General features: G+C 42.3%; 1 protein-coding gene across 5 annotated transcripts in view; it reads right to left on the minus strand.

Moving 5' to 3' along the window:
* The window catches only part of PALM2AKAP2 (PALM2 and AKAP2 fusion), a 271,664-nt gene that overhangs the window by 190,742 nt on the left and 61,732 nt on the right, over nt 1-19,190 (minus strand). For all 5 annotated transcript variants that reach the window (XM_065655378.1, XM_065655375.1, XM_065655377.1 and 2 more), the window contains exon 3: nt 17,626-17,756. In XM_065655378.1, coding sequence (XP_065511450.1) covers nt 17,626-17,756 — 131 coding nt within the window. The remainder of the gene's footprint in view (nt 1-17,625; nt 17,757-19,190) is intronic.

Genomic DNA, 19,190 nt, shown 5'->3' on the forward strand with positions numbered 1-19,190 from the left:
AGAGCAAAAAAGGGGTTTTAGCAGTGAAAGGACTGTGTCTCCCACAGCATCCTCATGGCTAAACTGAGGAAGTGTGGACTGGATGATCGAGTAGTGAGGTAGACCGCAAACTGGCTGAAGGAAAGAAGCCAGAGAGTCGTGGTCAATGAGGCGGAGTCTGGTTGGAGGCCTGTATCTAGTGGAGTGCCTCAAGGGTCAGTTCTGGGACCAATACTATTCAATATATTCATCAATGACTTGGATGAGGGAATCGAGTGTACTATCAGCAAGTTTGCTGATGACACCAAGCTGGGAGGAGTGGCTGACACGCCAGAGGCTGTGCTGCCATCCAGCGAGATCTGGACAGGCTGGAGAGTTGGGCGGGGAAAAATTTAATGAAATATAACAAGGGAAAATGTAGAGTCTTGCATCTGGGCAGGAACAACCCCAGGTTCCAGTACAGGTTGGGGAATGACCTATTAGAGAGCAGTGTAGGGGAAAGGGACCTGGGGTTCCTGGTGGGCAGCAGGATGACCATGAGCCAGCACTGGGCCCTTGTGGCCAAGAAGGCCAATGGCATCCTGGGGTGTATTAGAAGGGGGGTGGTTAGTAGGTCCGGAGAGGTTCTCCTTCCCCTCTACTCTGCCCTGGTGAGGCCTCATCTGGAATATTGTGCCCAGTTCTGGGCCCCTCAGTTCAAGAAGGACAGGGAACTGCTGGAGAGAGTCCAGTGCAGGGCCACAAAGATGATGAAGGGAGTGGAGCATCTCCCTTATGAGGAAAGGCTGGGGGAGCTGGGGCTCTTGAGCTTGGGAAAGAGGAGACTGAGGGGTGACCTCATTAATGTTTATAAATATATAAAGGGTGGGTGTCACGAGGATGGAGCCAGGCTCTTCTCGGTGACAATCAACAGTAAGACAAGGGGTAATGGGTTCAAGCTGGAACACAAAAGGTTCTACTTAAATTTGAGAAGAAACTTCTTCTCAGTGAGGGTGACACAACACTGGAACAGGCTGCCCAGGGAGGTTGTGGAGTCTCCTTCTCTGGAGACATTCAAAACCTGCCTGGACGCCTTCCTGTGTAACCTCATCTAGGTGTTCCTGCTCCGGCGGGGGGATTGGACTAGATGATCTTCTGAGGTCCTAACATTCTGTGATTCTGTGATTCTGTGATTCTGTGAACCCAAATGCTGCCTACAGACCTATCTGCCTGCCTTCAAGGTTCCCCGTAAGGGACATCGTCTTACTGGGATGTGAAAGGAGAGAAAACTAGCCGTTTCTCACAAGCCCTTTGAATTGCAATGTTGAAGAAGATATCAAACTCTTAAAAATATGACAATGAAATTACACCAAAACTAGAGGCTTGGCCAGAGTGGAAAAGATAGATACAAACAGCAAGTAAGGGAGAGAAAACTGTGGGAGCTCTTGAAGACTGGGCAACTTTAATAGCCCTCAGAGCTATAAATCCTGACAATTTAACCTATCAACAAGAAGCTAATTCCACCCAACTGCAGCAAAAAGGGGATGCCTCTCTCTTCCTTTCCCTTTCTCTCATGTGTCCTGGCTGATGGGGAGAAAGAAGGGACAATTAATATTTTATCTTCTAATGAATAACTGGTGCATGCTCCTCAGGCTATATTGCAGACATCTCACAAGCAATATCCACTGCATGAAATCAGCCTGGCCATGAAAAGCGTAGGTGCAGAGCAGCCGCTACAGAGCAGCTACCTATAAAAAAAAGCAGCAATGGGAGCTGCTGGAACACTTCTGGTGATTTTAAAGGTGATGCTTTATCAGTTCACCTTGCTTCTCCTTGGGAAGCTCTCTTCTCTGCCTGCAAAGTTTTCTCAGTTAAGGTAAATTTTCGTCCAGCAAAAACTGGACTCTTTCTCTCCAGAAAAAGCTGGAGAAAAATTATTTTTCAAACCCCTCATTACGCAAATCGCCTCAGCACTGTCTCACAAAAACATGATTCAGCATCACCGGGGCTAATGGACACATTAACACGCTTTGTACACTTGGCTATTTCCTGGCTAGCATTCCTCCCACAGTAGACACAAAACACTATTATTTGTTTTAAAGACACTTTCCTGTAAAGGGAAAAAAAAAACCTGCAAAGAATTAAGTGAGATTGGAACATGTCCAAAATACATGTGTTCAGATTAAGATAATAATTCCTTCTGAAATATGCCGCCCTACAAATTGTTCTCAGTACATAGAGCAGCATGAACTTTTCACCAGTAAATCATAAACCAGGAAATGTAGGTAAAATCAAGATGTTCCATGTCCTATTTTACTGTCTAGCTACTATCAGGAAAAGCTTCCCTTACCAAAAGATCAGATTAATCCAACATAGGTTTGTGTGAGGGTTGATTTGCCCTGAACATCTAGGGGCAAAATTGGTATATGACTGGTTACTGCAGTTTCTGAGAATCTCTTTACAAAACTTTTGTGCCAGCCAGTAAAAGTTTTCACTTATTTCAAAGAATACTTGAATGAAAATGCTCAGATCTCTACAGCATGTTGCTTCCTTAGTGATTGTTCTTTGAAAGAAGGTAATTTGTATTTAAAAAAGCAGTAAAAAGTCCAGTGACAATTCAGTTTCAGCTTTGTTCATGCATAGCCATTTATGCTACGTATATATCCAATACAGCGAACAGCAGGTCAGTCAGAGATTACTAAACAATCTACCTCTTTCCTAATGCAACACCAGCTATCACTATTTCTTTCTTTCATTGCACTGAATCCTTTTCAGCTCAGCAGCATAAAAAGCAAAGACCAATGAAGAACGAATCACCTTTCAGAAATGCTGGGTCATTGTGTCAGGTTTTTGAAATGCCTTCTCTTTGGGGAGATGAGGTGGCTCAGCAGAGGCTGCTTGGATGGAAAAATATCAATATATTCCTCATCTTATTCATGATGCCACTATGATCTTTGCAGTCTGTACTGATGTAGTAAGTGTTAAGACAAGCCACTTAATGAAGATGTGAAATGATTAAATACCACTGCTCTTAATGGAAAAAAGACATTTCCAGGGTAGGTAATTTTGCAGTCTCCCCCTACAGACACTACAGATGACAAAATAAGTACTGGAAATAAGGAAGTAATATCAGAAACACTACTTTGCTTCAGGCATTTTGCATTTTGTTTCACATCCGTTCCTGTACAAGGATATTGTTCATCTGGTAATCTTCCAAAGAAAAAGCCATATTATCTTGTTTGCAACAAAACAAATCTAGAAGGGCTTCACTGAAGCAAGGAAGTTTGTGATTTACTCGGGAGAACCCAACAGAGCTCCTGTGGCACATAAAGAAAACCTGGTGCCCAAGGGAGGTCTGGTAGTGCTTGATGGGCCTGCTGAAGCACAGGTGTCTGCACCAAGAAGCCATGTGTAAGAGCGAGACTGCTCATTAAATGTCTTCATTTGTCACACACCATATTTAAGCAGGTGTTTTCACTAGCTGAGAACCACCGTGCACTTTCCTGTCCTCCATTCTCACTCGAGAGGGAGGAATTGTGGATGTTCTCTTCTCCTCTCTTGCTTGAAATGCTTGAAGAGTGAAATGACCCCTTACAAAATGATATGCAACAGCAGTCTTCAAAAACAGTGGTGTGGAGCAACCTGCACTGCATGCAAAATAATGTTTGGTTCTGGGATCCCTGGTAGACTTGGGCATCATAAGCCAGGATGTCAGGATGTGCCTCTCATGTATTGCTTGCAGATATCAAAGTATTTGTCAGCTATTACATGCCCAGTGCTAAGAGAAGGAAAAGTTGAGGCATGGATGAATGGAAGGGAATTTCTCTGTTCCAGTTTAGTCCTGAAGTTCTTTCTCTTTTGTATCTGCTGCAGATTTTTCATCTTTCATGTGATGTTTCAAGTCTGTCTCTTCTGTTAGAAAAATGAACACAGTGATAAGAAAGAGCACGTCCTCTTGTGTGTGGGAATTTCAGATTACTCCACTAATAAATGGTGGACGCTGGTCTGACCTGTAGGGGTTTGGTAATGGTTTCTGTTCATGCTCTGTGAGTTTTAAATGAAAGCATTTAACAAACCAGTGGTATCACAGCAATGTCTCTCTGTTACACTGAGGTTTTGCATTGCCTTAGGTGGTATCATTTTGACTGTACCAGTCCCTGACAATTGAAGTTCTCTGGCTGGAAACTATGCACTACCAACATTAAGAAAAAACCAGCTAATTAAGAAAAAAGTTCTCAAAACCCTCGTGTGAAGCAGACTTCTATTACTGGAACCTGTTTTCAATCCATCCTTGCAGATTTTCAGAGAATACTGTCCAGACCAAGCTGGGCTTTTTACCCGACACTTGATGCTACACAACCATGACTTTCCTGATAGCCCCCACAGAAAAACAGCATGATTTTTCTGTGACATAGATTCAGTGTGATTCATGCTCTGCATTTGTCAAGCTGACGTTAAGTAGCAAAAACCAGAGAATGACATGGCTTTTTTGTTTGTAGGGTGGTTGCTCCTGAAATTACTTGTCTAAAAGATGATACAAAGGAGTGGTGGCTACTGCTTCTTGCCTGAAGACTAGTTAATGTTACCCGTAGCCTTTAAACTGGGCTTTCAGTGATCATACATGTGACGTAACAAGTTAACAGGTGACTTAATGAGTTAGCATCTGACTTGGTGGGTGCTTACAGCCTTTGGCAGGTAGTAAAATATTACAGGTCACGCCTACGTTAAAGTGCGGTTACTGTACATGAAGAAAACAGAGCTGAGGATCACTATGTTCTTGGCACAGTGACACTCTGCAGTTGTCTCATGTTGGGCTCTGCTCCTGGATACTACAGCTCTCCCCAAGAAGCAATCCCAAGGGTTCCCAAGAGGTAATGGCTCAAAGGCATGAAGCATTACTGTTGCATGTTTTGGGACAAAAACATGGTACATGTACAAAGCCCATGGCAGCTTCACTGTTTTCTCTTGCTACAACCTTTCCTAAAGTAATAATGCTGTTTGTGTTGTTTTTTTTTTTCTTCCCTTTTTATTTATTTATTGTCTTAGCTGAAAATCCTATGTCATCAAAACTAGAATGCCAGTGTAACAGGTATGAACCATCTCCCCAGGATCATGACTGATATCTCACGCTTCTGGGAGTAACTCATGAACAGTGAGGCTGATTGTCCTCGCCGGACCAGATCAATGGCTGGCCCTGTGCGACCCATCTGGAATGGCATTTGGAGGGTGAACTGGGTTCTCTGGTTTCCCAACCTGGATGCCGGCAGCAAGATGAGGCTCACAAACCTGGCTCTGCTGGTGACATACTGCTGCTCCGCAGCAGCTGCTGCCTTAAATGTGTTTCTAAATTTAGGACCCTTCTGCCTTTCTGAGCCCATTCCAGGTACGTCAAGTCACAAAGCTCAGAGATCAACAGACAAGTCAGAAAACCCTCAGGTTTTTGCTGTGGCTGACTGGTGTTTGATTTCGTCCTTCTATTCTTTTGGAACTAAGAGTTTAACTTCAACCGAAAGTCTTAACAAACCTCACCTGGGTTGTTATGACTGTCTCTTTATCTGCTGGACATAAAGAAAAACATCTCAATGTACACCAGCCCATTTCCTGATTGCATTGTAAGTTCTTGTGAGGATCACTTGTATAAAATTCACTGTCCTAATTAATAAGTACCTTTAAATTTAAAGAGTGGAAAGGAGGTTAAAGAGGGAGTCGCACAAGGAAACTGTATTTGCAGTTTTCTAAATACATTAAAAAATAATATGCACAAACCCCAAACAGGATGGAAGACTTGGCATGAAAGACTTTGGGCTCCAAGACTTAATCAAAAGTTGCTTTGTCTGGTCACTTATTTGGCTAGAGTGTCACACACTCCTCCACACCTACACACTCAAATCTTACCTGTCACCAGTAACCCATGTTTACTGGGAATACCTGTTTTATTCACATTTTGTGCAGATAAGATTCTGTAAGCAAGCTCGTGTTTCCCAAATGGGCTTCCTACAAATGAATGTCCTTTAAATAAGTCGGCTGTAACTCTACCATTTATGACATTTTCCCTGGGCTACCATCAAAGATGACAGGGTCTGTGCTGGATATGCCTTCCCTCTCTGGTATCTGTTTGCAGAGAACATGCAGTTCTTCAGGTGTTAAAGATCTATGTTACAATTTGATTCCACGAGTTGGTTACAGACTTGACTTACCTACACAGCAGGTCACTCAGGCTTAAAAAAACCTAGGCTCTAGTCCATGCTTTTGGTCCTCACCTCCTTTCCTAGTGATTGCTTGCTTCACTGACCTACATTGTAAGTCTTTGCAGCAAAGGATATATAACCCTGTGCACGGCATCCAGTCGGGTGATGGACCCCACCTGGAGATCCAGTGGGGATCAAGGATTCCTGGATCACTGCATACAGAGAGTGACAGCATGAGAAAAAGAAGCCACAAAAGTAAATGTGTCATCTTGCATGGAAAACCATGAAACACATTTGCCATTTTCACTAACCCTGTCTAAAAGTACTGTGGGCTTAGTAGGCTGCAGATTTTTCTTCACACAAATGACTAAAAGAAGCTCTTTCAGATGTAAGAAGAGCAAGCCCAGTTGTTAATGGGCAAGGATAAGAAAAACACCAGCACACTAAAGACATGAACGAATCATTTGGGAACCTGATTTTGAGAGCTGAATTAAAAAATAAAACATCCCCAGGAATTATCAACAGAAGATATCAATTTAATTATGCAACTGTGTAATTCTGTAGGCCTGAGGCACCTTGAACCACGTCTTCAGCAACATCAGAAGTACAATCTCAGCATGGATGGACGTGTCCTACCCACCCAGAGCTTGCACTGTTCAAGCACTGATATGGGCGAGGCTGCATAAACTCAGACACCACCTCAAGCGAGCCAGCTGACTGGCAAGGTAGACCATGCTGCAGCTTGTACCCGTCCTACACCAGCTGCCTACACATGAGTGGAAACTACCACAACCACTGGGGCTGTAGCCAGTTTTCTGATTTAGATGTCATTGTGCTGCAGCGTAAAAGTCTGCACCAGTTTCGGTGCTGTGCAACATGGTGTTAAGATACCTGAGACAGCTTAGACACCACCAACAGCTGTGGGAATGCACGGTCAACCATCTGGCTATTTACAGAGCTTCTCCACCTTGCTACAGCTGCAGTGCAACCAGCACACAGGTTCAGGGCTAGCTAAAGAATTTCATACTTTGTTGGCACCAGAGCTTACGCCCAGTAGATACTGCCCAATGTTTCAACCTTGCCTGTGTCCTTTGCATGTTAGACAGCTATAGCATAAGTTTCACACCATAACTTGAACATCCCACCCAAACACTACACTGCTTTGCTGCTTTCAAACGTGCTGCTTTGGTACATAAGAATTGCGTGACGACCAAGAGCCAGATTTACAGTCTTAGCAAGAAGCACGAGTCCAGTCACAGTGTGAATCACTTTGTTCAGTGAAAGGCTGTTCTTTCCTACTTTCTCTAGAAGCATGGGTCATTTTTGTCACTAAGCACCTATTTTTAATTTGTCTTGCTACTGCAAAATAGGAGAAGAATATGAAGAATTCTGAAGAATGAAAATTCACTTAGAATATCTAAGTGGCCCTAGTGAGGTCCCCTCTCTACAGTGAGAAGCAATTCATGTACCAAAGAGCTCAACTCAAATTATGCTATAAGTGTGGGAAAGATAATTACACAAATGAACACTGGAAAAGATGATGTGTGAAATACCTTGCTCCAAGTCATGCAAGAAATCAGTGGCGGAGGTAAGAGTTTAACACAAGGGCTGATCATGAGCCAGCAGTGTGCCCAGGTGGCTAAAAAAGGCCAACAGCATCCTGGCTTGTGTCAGAAGTAGTGTGGCCAACAGGACTAGAGAAGTGATCGTATCACTGGTGAGGCTGCACCTCAAATACTGTATTCAGTTTTGGGCCCCCCACTATGGGAAAAACATTGAGGTTCTGGAGAGAGTTCAGAGAAGGGCAATGAAGCTGGTGAAGGGTCTGGAGCACAAGTCTGATGAGAAGCAGCTGAGGGAACTGGGGCTGTTGAGCCTGGAGAAAAGGAGGCTGAGGGGAGACCTGATCGCTGTCTACAACTACCTGAAAGGAGGTTGTAGCATGGAGTGGGTTGGTCTCTTCTCTCAAGTAGTAAGTGATAGGACAAGAGGAAATGGCCTCAAGATGCACCAGGGGAGGTTAAAATTGGGTATCAGGAAAAGGTTTTTCCTGGAAAGGGTTGTCGGATGTTGGGACAGGCTGCTCAGGGCAGTGGTGGAGTCACCATTCCTGGAGGTGTTTAAATGATGTGTAGATGGGGTTCTTAGGGACATGATTTAGAGCCAGAGTTAGGTTGATGGTTGAACTCAATGATCTTGAGGGTCTCTTCCAACCAAAATTATTCAATGATTCTATGATTCTATCGCTGGTTTCTCCTCTTGAGGCAATTCCTAGGGACACACTCTGCACCACTTAGATTGCCTAGAGGGATGCAGAATGTAAAGACCTATTCCCTGTGTCTCTCTTCTGTCGCTGACTTCAGACTATCCTGCTGACATACTGTTGTTGCCTAGAGGGTCAATTGTTTTTAAACACTTTATTTCAATATGGTTTCCAGCAGAGTGGTTATTATACAGGACTATAATAACTATCTCCTGTAGAACTTATTCCACTTCAGTTTCCATATTTTTTTGATGGTAAAAATTGAATCCACAAAGGGAAGCTTAGCTTGTGTAGCTGCATAAGTAAAAATGTTCTAGTACAGAGTGGGCATAGTTTAACGTGAAGGACTAAATGCATTTTTCTGGGCATGGGACAGCATGAACACTGTACTGTTCTGCCAGGTCTTCTAGACTAGGTACAATATACAACATGGTTTCACAGCTTTTAAAAATTTCTGTCTCACCAGTGATCCAGTTACTCAGAATCAACTTCATCTTTTTTCAGAGCATCTTTTTCTTAGTAAACACTTTGTTTTTGAACTTACTTGTCTTTTTAGTATCCTGGTACACATTGAGGTGAATCTGTCCTGATGCAGACAGACAGCTATAGAGCAAGGAGAGCAGATCCCTGTTTCAGCCACAGAAGTCTCATGTCACTGACACCTAGCATGTACCAAATACTCATCCACAAATTCTTTTAACATGGGCAGTATCGAGCTGGACTCATTACAGTATATGCCTTCCTTTTGCTATCTCACAGCTATGACTCCTTGTAATTAGGTAGTCTGCATGAGCTGAAGGACTTCTAAGGAGAAGCATGGACATTATCCAAGTCTGACTCCAATGCCTTGTAAACTGGGATTTACCTTCTTCTCCAAATATTCTCTGTAGACCACTAATGACATTTTAAGGTCATAAGCCATTCCAGTTGTTTGACCTTGCTGACCAGACTTTGCCACATGCTGCTTGTTCAGGAGTCCTGAGTGTTGATTGCATAGGAATCTGTAGCAAAGCTCTGCTTTATCTGGCCTTGAACTCATCTTGTATGTTATTGTGTTATTGGTTTTGCAAAATATAATTTTTTTGTTTGTTTTGTTTTGGTTTTCCTACTGCTTGGCAGTACTCTTGATATCCCCATTGAGTCCCTTTTCACTTTTGGCAATAATAACATGTCACACCAGATGCCCTGCAAGTCTGACTTTGAAATGGTTCTAATGCATGTGCATTCCTTGTTTATTTTCTCCCAGTGTCTCCACTTATTACTCCCTGTCTCTGCCCCATCTGTTTCATTGCCCTTCTGCACATCTGTCATACTAAGTCAGTTTTCTAGTTTGAGTTGTTACAACAATCTGGCACTGGGACCTGATTCCCCAGCGTCTTACACTATAGAGTCATATATCACTTCACCCTACAAAGCCCATATTTGTATGTGGCTATGAGCATGTTTTACATTTGTAACATGCTGCTCTGAGTGCTCTGGATGTCCTTCGTTGTTGACTTGACCATACCATACATGTCTTATATTCTTGGATGGCTACAAGCATTTTTTCCAACACACTGAGATTCCCTGTTGCTACTCATTTGCTCTTCTATAGTGAGACCACGATACATGTGCCAGCAGACTGTTCTCTGTTCCTGAATGTGCCTCCTTGGGGCTTTTCTTTTTTCTTCAGCTGCAGCTTCTCAAAATCTGTTACAATTGCCCCTTCCTTATCAGTCAGGATTCCCGATTGCACATCCAGTCTTTCTTTATCTTCTGTGGACCACCTACTGGGATTTGCATTATTTTTTCCCTTAGAATCCACGCACTGCAGCGCTCTAAAAACCCTACAGGGAAGGTGACAGTGCTTTTCTGACAGCATATTTTTTGGAAAAGAGGCTAAGACTTGCAATGCCCACAGGGTGGCTCCAGACACTGCACCTTGCTCCTCCTCTAACCCTACCTCTACCTACTCAGAACCCACCCAGCTCTGCAGAAATATGTGTTTAGTGCTGACTACCACGGGTAAAAAAGACAGGACAAGGCCTGGGGTAACAAACACATGATACAACAGATACATAATTCATGATTACTAATGACTGTTTGCATCACAGTAGTGCCCAGAGGCCCAGTGGAAGGTGCCTGTGCGGGGAGTAACATTAATGCTTAAATTCCACCCATTGCACTTGAGGCACTTAACTGAGGCACCTGTACTCAAGGAAGAGAGATGGGTTTAGACAGGCCACGGAGGTGATGCTTTCTTCTCACTGACTGCATGGGCAGGCTAAAGGGATGATGCTCTAAATGTAGATGGCTTACTTAAACTCTTGCAGTTATACAGGATTAATCTGAGCTTTTGGGAAAAGGGAGCTACTGAGGACCAGAACTGCAGTGGTGCCTTCGCTGGCTCTGTGAGCACGTGTGCGTGAGCACGTGTGTGTGAACACGTGTGTGTGAACACGTGTACGCTACGCTACATGTTTTTGCCTTGCCAGAAACAGACAGAGCACATAGAGACTTGGCAGGGAAGAGGAAAGTCCTCTGTTTTAGGGTGAAGACGGAGTAAATAATCACTATAAAGCACCAACACAATAAATTCAACCCAGGCTGTTGTCTAACTCTATGCCTTCTCTTTGTAAATACACTCCAGGTTTGTAATCTCTTTCAAAATTCTGCATATGTATGTCACTTCCACGCAAACAGGTCTTCCTGCTTCAGGATTTCCACAGTTTTGTATTTTCCAGCCACCAAGTGCTGTACAGACTAACTGTGTTGAAGGAGCTGTTTTACCAGGACTGCCCTGTGGTAGGGCTTGTGTACCAGGAGAGCCACCCACCCAAACAACTCCAGCAAAGACAAGCATAACAAGGAAAGAAATGGAGACTAGTCCTTTTTGTTTTACTCCAGGCAACAGTCTCATTTGGTCCATGATTAAGATTTAATTCAGATGTAATTAAGTCAACAATTCCTGCTCTTTGTGCTGTACCACGATTTACTGCTTCAGGAAACCCTTGTCAGTTCTACTAGGCTTAAAATAAGTGTGAATATCTTAGCTGGCTTTGCATAAGGAGGGACTGTAGTATTCAACACATATGGTAAATACATGTGTTATAAAGAGATTTCTCCATCTTGCAAACAGCATCACACAGAGGCTTGTGTGAATTTTTTAGCTTTGAAATGTTAAAGTCAAGAAGGCTCTGAAGTTTTGCAGTTGATAATCTGTCACTGTGTCTCACCTAGCATGGCAACAGAAATCCAGTCTTGTGCAGAACATCCATTTTATTGAAAGGTTGCAATGACTGAAATTGCGTTTTTCTTGCTGAACCTGGCCTAAAGGTAGTAAATGCCCCTTTCACAAGGGGCTGTAGCATATAATCTACTGTATTAAACATTTTAATCCATTTAGAAACTGATGCTACTTTACAATGTGTTAGCTTGCCTAAAAAAGGTGTCCTTGAAAACCTGCATCTGTCCAGGGCTGAATTTAAGCCTATGTGTCTCTTCCTTCTTGATGAACATGTCTCTTAATCTATAGCACACCAACAAAGATGAAGTTTTGGAAGCACTTGTGGTGGAAATTCCTTGATATGTAGAGACAATGCTTTGGAATTTCTTCTGTATCTTGGTCCCAAATTAGGCAAATGAGTGTCTTTATTAAGGTCCATATCTAGTACACATATTTGAGGAGAGCAGACATAGCTGGAGTGGAGGTAATCTGTACTCAAACTGAACAGTCAATCCTTTTGCCCACTTCATACAGTGCATAGGCATCATTAAATAATTTCAAGCTAGCAAAGCCTAGGAGTTGTGGAAGGCCCTGAGATTGCTACTCCTAAAGCCAGAACACCAGCATTTAGGCAACTATTAAAGCACCGGCATGTCATTCTGCTATTTTAGGTATGGATTGAGTTTCAGAACCAAGGAAGTAAGCTGTATTATTTTTTTAAGTGCGTGGGGTTTTTAAAATTTTTTTTTTTAAGTGCTACATCTGAATATATTATATCATATGTAAAAACTTGAAACTCATCGCCACCCAGAAACTCTAAATTAATTTCTTTTCTGAGGTCATCCTGCAAGTCCTGAAGAATTCTCTAATCACACCACAGAGAATATGCCTTTGGAAATCTGAGATTTCCTGTTGTTGAGGTTTTTTGCTTGGTTTTGTCTTGGTCTCTGTTTTCCTAAGAAATGTATCACATATGAAATGCACCCCAGAAGAATCTTTATGGGAGCTGAAGGACGTGCTATTTCGTAAATCACAGTCCTTAGGGGTTGCTGAAATTGGAATCTCTGGAGGTTCAGCAGATGAGATGATGAGATCTGATATTGATCAATCTTAGCAGAGAACCAAAGGGCTTGGGGACGAACAGCTCCTCCTGTGCAGAAAGGTTGATCTTCTCTCATAAGGTGAGCAGAAATTGGAAAGAATACCTGGCTATGAGAAGACATTTTTACTGTTTCACTTTTAGAGAGCTCACCCAACGCAACTGGTCATATGGGCAACCTGCGGAGGCAGACTGACGTCTCATCCACAGCTGCATTTCGCATTCTAGGTAAAGTACACAAATGCTAAATAAACAGTGTTCCTGGTTGTTTTCTTCAGCTGCCATCGATGTGGAAGTCGCAACACATTCATGCTCATGTGGGCCATGCATTTGGAAGACACGCTGTTCTGTGCACTAACACAAGCTTCAGCAACTGTTAGTATCTCTCTGAAGGCTAAGACTGAAGTGAAATTGATGAGACATTGCTAAGGAGAGGTTTATGGCACCTCTGGTCCTGGCTTGCGCTGTCTGCTCTATGTGAAGTCTGAGCAGCTGGTTCTGACATCAGATGATCCTTCTATTGAAGGGGTGCACTCACATCTGTCTTATGTGCTCTCTTTCCCTCTGTCATGCGAAGACTATTAGTGACAGCCTCAAGAGAGACAGAATTATAGCCAGAGTTCCCTGCCTAAGATATGCTAAGTTTTTATTCTGGGAAGAAGCAGCAGGAAACAAACCTTGGCATCAGAAAGATATGAAAGAATAGACATTGGGATGAGGAAAAATGCTAAAGTTGCAGCAGCCACAACAAGCTCAGCTGAACCATGAGCCTCTATTTGCTGGACTCTGCAATGAGAAGAGACTTTAGAAAGGATATGGCACTTTACTGAGGATTTATCTCATTGAGTTTCTTAGTCCCAGGAACACAACAAGTCCAGTTCTCGTATCTAATGCCAGTGTCTGTCATCAGGTAGGAAGATATGTTGTCACAGACTATTTCATGTTGGCATGCTACATGAAAGCTTCAGAGCAATGAACACTCTTCACCTTTTGTAGTAAACACAGGCCACCAGCATGTACTATAATGTAATCTAGTAAAACAAAATAATTTTGGAGCCTTGTAAATGCTGTGGAGGAACAGCAGGCTGTGGGTGGGCTGCTGTGCTCTATGAATGCTGCCTGTTAATACCCAGATGTCAAATGCCAACTTTCCATTCACTACTGCAAAATATCAGACTGCCATGCGGTAAAAATAACCATGGGAGGCATGCAACACATTCCAGCGTTTGTTGCACCTACAACTCACTGCCAGAAATGTGTCTGTAGAAGTTCACTGAGCATCTGTATCAGTGCTATCCCAAACAATGTGTTTCAGGTCTGTTATTTGGAGAACAAGTTTAAGGGAATGGAAATGCTTTTTGTTCATTTTTTACCACAAATCTAAGGTAGATACAGGAAGCAGGAGAGCACTCTCTCACTGTGTGACAATGAGAAAAAAAACTCAGAAATGTCTGCTTTCGTCTTGCGCTGACCCAAGATCTTTAGGAGAACACAAAAACTAGACCAGTGTTAATGCTTCTCTATGTCCAAGGACAGTTTGTACTGAGACATATGCTAAATCCAGATCTGGCTTCACCCTGCCACTAATACAATGGTACCACCAATTTTGCAGCCAGGTTTCAAACATTTACTAATGCAGCAAAACCTTTTCATACTTCCCACTACTGACAGATTTCCAGTCCATTTAAGACTCAAAGAATGTTGAACAAGGAGTCCAATCTTCTTGTTAAGTCCACCAGACCAACCACTTTTTTGAAGAAATGCAAGACACAGTACCATGATTTTTACATGGGACACCATAAATCTTATTCTGAAGACTCAAGTTAGGGAAGCAGAAATGCTGGGAGTGCAGGACTAAGCTCACTGCAACCCTGCTTATTCTTCTATTCCCACTTTGCATTCTTGAATAGAAAGACTGTTCCTAATGTTCATACATTTCAGAATCTCTAAACATATTGAACTAATCCCAACTAACAAATGATCATTCTGCCTGTAATCCACTGTTACACCATTCATATGCTTGCATCTTGTCTTAATCTTACCCTCTCTGTTTTTTTAACTTGTATGTGCATCTTGTACATCTATGTCCTCTTGTTGGTAATTATGAACATAATGACAGCATTTAATTATTTGTATTGCATTCTTTGTTATGCTTTGTTTCTGTTTTTGTGATGTAGATATTTTTTCACTTGCTTGGCATGAAGCATACAGAAATGCTGACTAATGTAGGCATCCTTTCCTCAGATGCTTTTGCAGACAAGTGAGATCATTAAATCATTACACTTACTCATGTCTAAGTCTACTTATATGCACATATCCTTGCAAGCTACAAGCTGAAGTATGTGATTTCCTGTATCATGATAACATGGAAGTCTAAAAAATAAACAGCAGTCTGTGCACTCATGAATTTTTGCTGCTCCAGCTGAATTGAACACCTCCTACACAAGGGAGAACTGGTTACACAAGCTAAAGAATAAACACTATAAGCATGTATATATTTCCCTAAATGTCTGATTTTAGCAGGAAATTTACTTAAAACTGAATTAGAAAAAACAATACTCAAGCATTTGTGTTATGCACAAGGTCTTCAAGACAAACCCAGAGCTAGCCCTATGTTTTCCCTAAGGCTGCAATACTTGCCTCTTTTGTACAGCACAGACCTACATTAGCCCACATCCTCATTTCTGAACGTCAGTCTGGTCTCAAGTTTCCTGTTCTCTGTGTCACAGTTCACTCAGCTGTAAAAGTGCACATATTTTCCAGTAGGGGCAAACCCAGCATGTGTGCCACAAAACTCACAGGCGTCTTGATATTGCAGCTGCGCTGTGCTTGCACTTATGATGCAGTGTGACTCCCACAGATGTGCAAGATCCATGGCAGAGTGGTTGTACAGTTCTCTGGCATCAGCTCTATGCCTGGTCTTGCAGTATTTTTCTATCCTCTAGGTGAATCAGCTGAATCTGTCCTCTGTCGCTCTCACTGAGAAGGTTTGGGCTGTTTCACAGTGGTCCACTGGACAGTGCAAAGTGCACTTCCAAAAGACCATTGGATCTCTGCAAACATGAACATATGAATGGTTTTCCCATAATCCTCCCCTCTGATACTTTCCTGGGAATGCAGAGGAGAAATGTGCTGCATAGGGAGCAAAAAAAACCTTTCAGGATGAGTTCATTTTATTTCATTCCTCCAGATAGCATGCTTGACATCTTCTGTCTTCTTCTTACCCCTTCTACAACCTTTGCACCCTATCTTGATGTGCTCTGGATGTGTCGTCACGGATGTAAATGGTAATTAGACTAATGACCTCAACTTCTACTGTCTTATCTCTACAGTTCAGGTGTAACATTTTCTCATTTAAATTAAAATACTTTTTTACTGTCTTTGGAGTTCCCATAGAAAGATAACAGGGAGGTTAAGCATGCTAGTGAGGCTGTCAAACAAATGTCCTTTCAACTCAAGAGCAAGTGGCTGACCTGTCATTTGACAGATACATGGTCACAGCAGAAGAGAGCTCTGTTACTTCCAAATATTGAAAGATTTTATTTCATGGCTGCAGTCAAGGAAGGAAAAAACCCAAACTACAAGGGCAAAGGTTTTACATGGACTTCCATCCTACACTTTGAACTAAGTAAGCAGGTTTCATTTCCTTCAGTGGTGGTACTCACATAGCTAAAATTAAGCACATGCTGATGTGTTTTTTTGTATGGGGTTGGAGCACTTAGCACCTTGTAGCATTCAGTCCTAGGTGAAATATGTATTACAGAACATATTTCTGAAGTTCAGTCTATGTATTGTTTCTGTCTATGGCATTAAATTATGTTATAAAACATCAGGTAGAAATGAAATATTTTTTAAAAAGTTTTCTTGCCTTATGCTGCCACAGATGTAACAGATCAATACACATTCTCAGGTCAGTTTTAATTAACAGGAATCACACGACAGAGATGAGACAACACTCACATTCATGCTGAACTATTACTTCCACATAGAAGCCGTTTAGTGTTGTCCAAGCTCTGGGTAGGTCTGTTCGTGTATATCCCTGAAGAAACATTCTCAGTGATTTCTCCAGGAAATTTCACAAGAGGCTTTGCATTAAGCAAATTGGATCCCCCAGATGCTAGGCTAATACCTCAACCCTTGAACCGTTGGTCCAATTTGTGTTTTTTCTGTCACTTATATGCCTGGGTTGATACATTTGTAAAAGCTGTGGTGCCAAATTTGACCAACTTTTGCCAGTTTTCTGCTAGCTGAAAAAACCTCGAAATTCACATTGCCTAAATGGCAGAAGCAGCAGCTTTGGAATTTGTTCTGTGGGAGATAAAAGCATTTTCCTTATGAGATTTAAAGCCCATTGTTTGTAGCAAAACCAAGGAAAACACAAAAAAAGAGGAAAAAAGTCAACTCAGACTGCAATGGGGAACTGATAAAAGGAAATAATTCTGACAGCCAAACCTTGCCTCTGAAAGCAGTAGATATTTGATCTGGTAGTGGCATCTGCTGTTGTATTTAAAAAGTAATTTACACCAGTAAAAAGAGAGAGCCAAAGAGTGCTGCCCCTCTTTGTACTTCTTTTGGCTGTAGGAGGTGTAAAGCAATGGAGAATCTCTGAGTGTTGACCAAGTCATACACACGCATCTGAAAGGGGAACTCAGCTCCCTGTTTAGCTGCCTGGTGAGAGAAGTCCACCTAAGTCCATTAAGCACAAAGATACCATGATGGCTCTACCTTGCAAACCTTGGACATCTGGGAGGGGAGACAAATTCTGGGCACACTGTATGCATACTTGCCTCTTACACTCTTCCCTGGGTAGCTGCTATCAGCTGCTGCCAGAGACAGGGACGTGGGCAAGGAAGGTCTAAGGCCTTAACTGAAGTGACTGTTCTTAGGCAAAACAAAGGGAAACTGTCCCTACCTGTGTATGTTTTCTTCCAGCTTTTTCACCTTCAGCTCATCCTCTTCTGACTGCTTCTTTCTGGCTTCTTCCTCTTCTGCAGAGCCAGCAGGAATTCCCTGCAGCAGCCATTTTTCCCGAAGAGCTTTTGACTGTAAGGTAAAATAAGCCAAACCTTAGGAGCAGACTGAACGAATACCATCTGAAGATTGAGAAGGATCTACCTCTGCTTCTCAATAATATATTGCCCCATAATGAATTTCTGATTACTGCTTTACACAGTTGATTTCAGGCAATCCATCAGCTGTTTATCCAGATATCAGATGATCTAGATTTAGGAGTGTCAGTTTTAGAGTATGCACTTTATTTACCATCAATGCCTTAACAGGAAGTTATTTTTAGTCCCTAATAAAACCAAGAATTTGAACCACACAAATTGGCCAGCCCTGCAAGAGCTGAAATCTTGGAACAAAAGTGTGGATCTCTTGTGAATGATAAGGCATGTGCTGGAAGGACTAAAATTACAAACCTCCTGAAGCTTCCAAAGGAAAAGAGCAGCCTGCTCTAAATGTAATGTGTTTCACAAAGGATAAAATCGGTCTGCTATTAAATTAATCAAAGATGTTCTTTTTGATTCATACCATGGATGTGTCTCTATACCTTTACAGGCATACAGACAAACAGGCAGACACACATATACATTCACTCAAGTGCACACATTGCCTTTTAGCCAGACACAAATTAAAACACATGAATGAAAGTCTTCCAGAGACCATGGGTAGCCCAGGGCACTGCAACACTGTCACAGAAAGCAGCAATAGCCAACACCAAATAGAAGAAATCCTGGGAGTTTTTCTGTGTTTTCTACACTGAAAACAGGGCGACATCCTCACCTGTCCACTATCTAATCCTGCTGCAGCTCACCCTGGGGAGTTTACCAGTGGAGATGCACTGATTGCAAGAGGTGCTTTAATTGGCACATCAGCCTGTGCATCTTATTTGGCCCAAATCCTCCCAGAAGGAGGCAGTGGATCAGTTGGCTGACAGGACAAACACCCGTTGAAAGGAAGATCAGGAGCCCAAAGCCACACAGGTCTCTGCCCCTTTGCAATAAAGAAACGGAGCTGGTAGAAAAAACAGCCAAGAGACCGATCAAAGTAATTCTTTGCATTGACCAGAAAAGAAGAGCCTTGGTTCTGAATTTGCAAAGTGATTGGCAATGCTACTTCAAGGAACCAGCTGTGAGAGCATGTATCCTCTGCAGCAAAGAGGAGCTAATAAGGAAATCATCAGTTCAAAGAAATTGGATTTCAAGGGCAGCCCAAACATGCAGTATCAATCTTTTCAATGCCGTGTTCGTTGCTGGTGTGGAACCTGACTTGTGCAAACCACATAAAAAGGAAAAACATACACCACAAAAAGCAGGCTTCAAACACAGACCAAAATAGAAAGATTTTTGACATGATAGACAAGGCTTATTTGTTAGTTTTTGGGTGTATATATAGACACAGTATTTATGCACAAACTATTCTTGTCACCCCATCAGGCAATTAGATTTTAATAAAGTAGCAGACAGAAAGCAATAT

The sequence above is a fragment of the Caloenas nicobarica genome, chromosome Z (genome assembly GCF_036013445.1).
Source record: "Caloenas nicobarica isolate bCalNic1 chromosome Z, bCalNic1.hap1, whole genome shotgun sequence".
NCBI classification, from domain to species: Eukaryota; Metazoa; Chordata; class Aves; order Columbiformes; family Columbidae; genus Caloenas; species Caloenas nicobarica.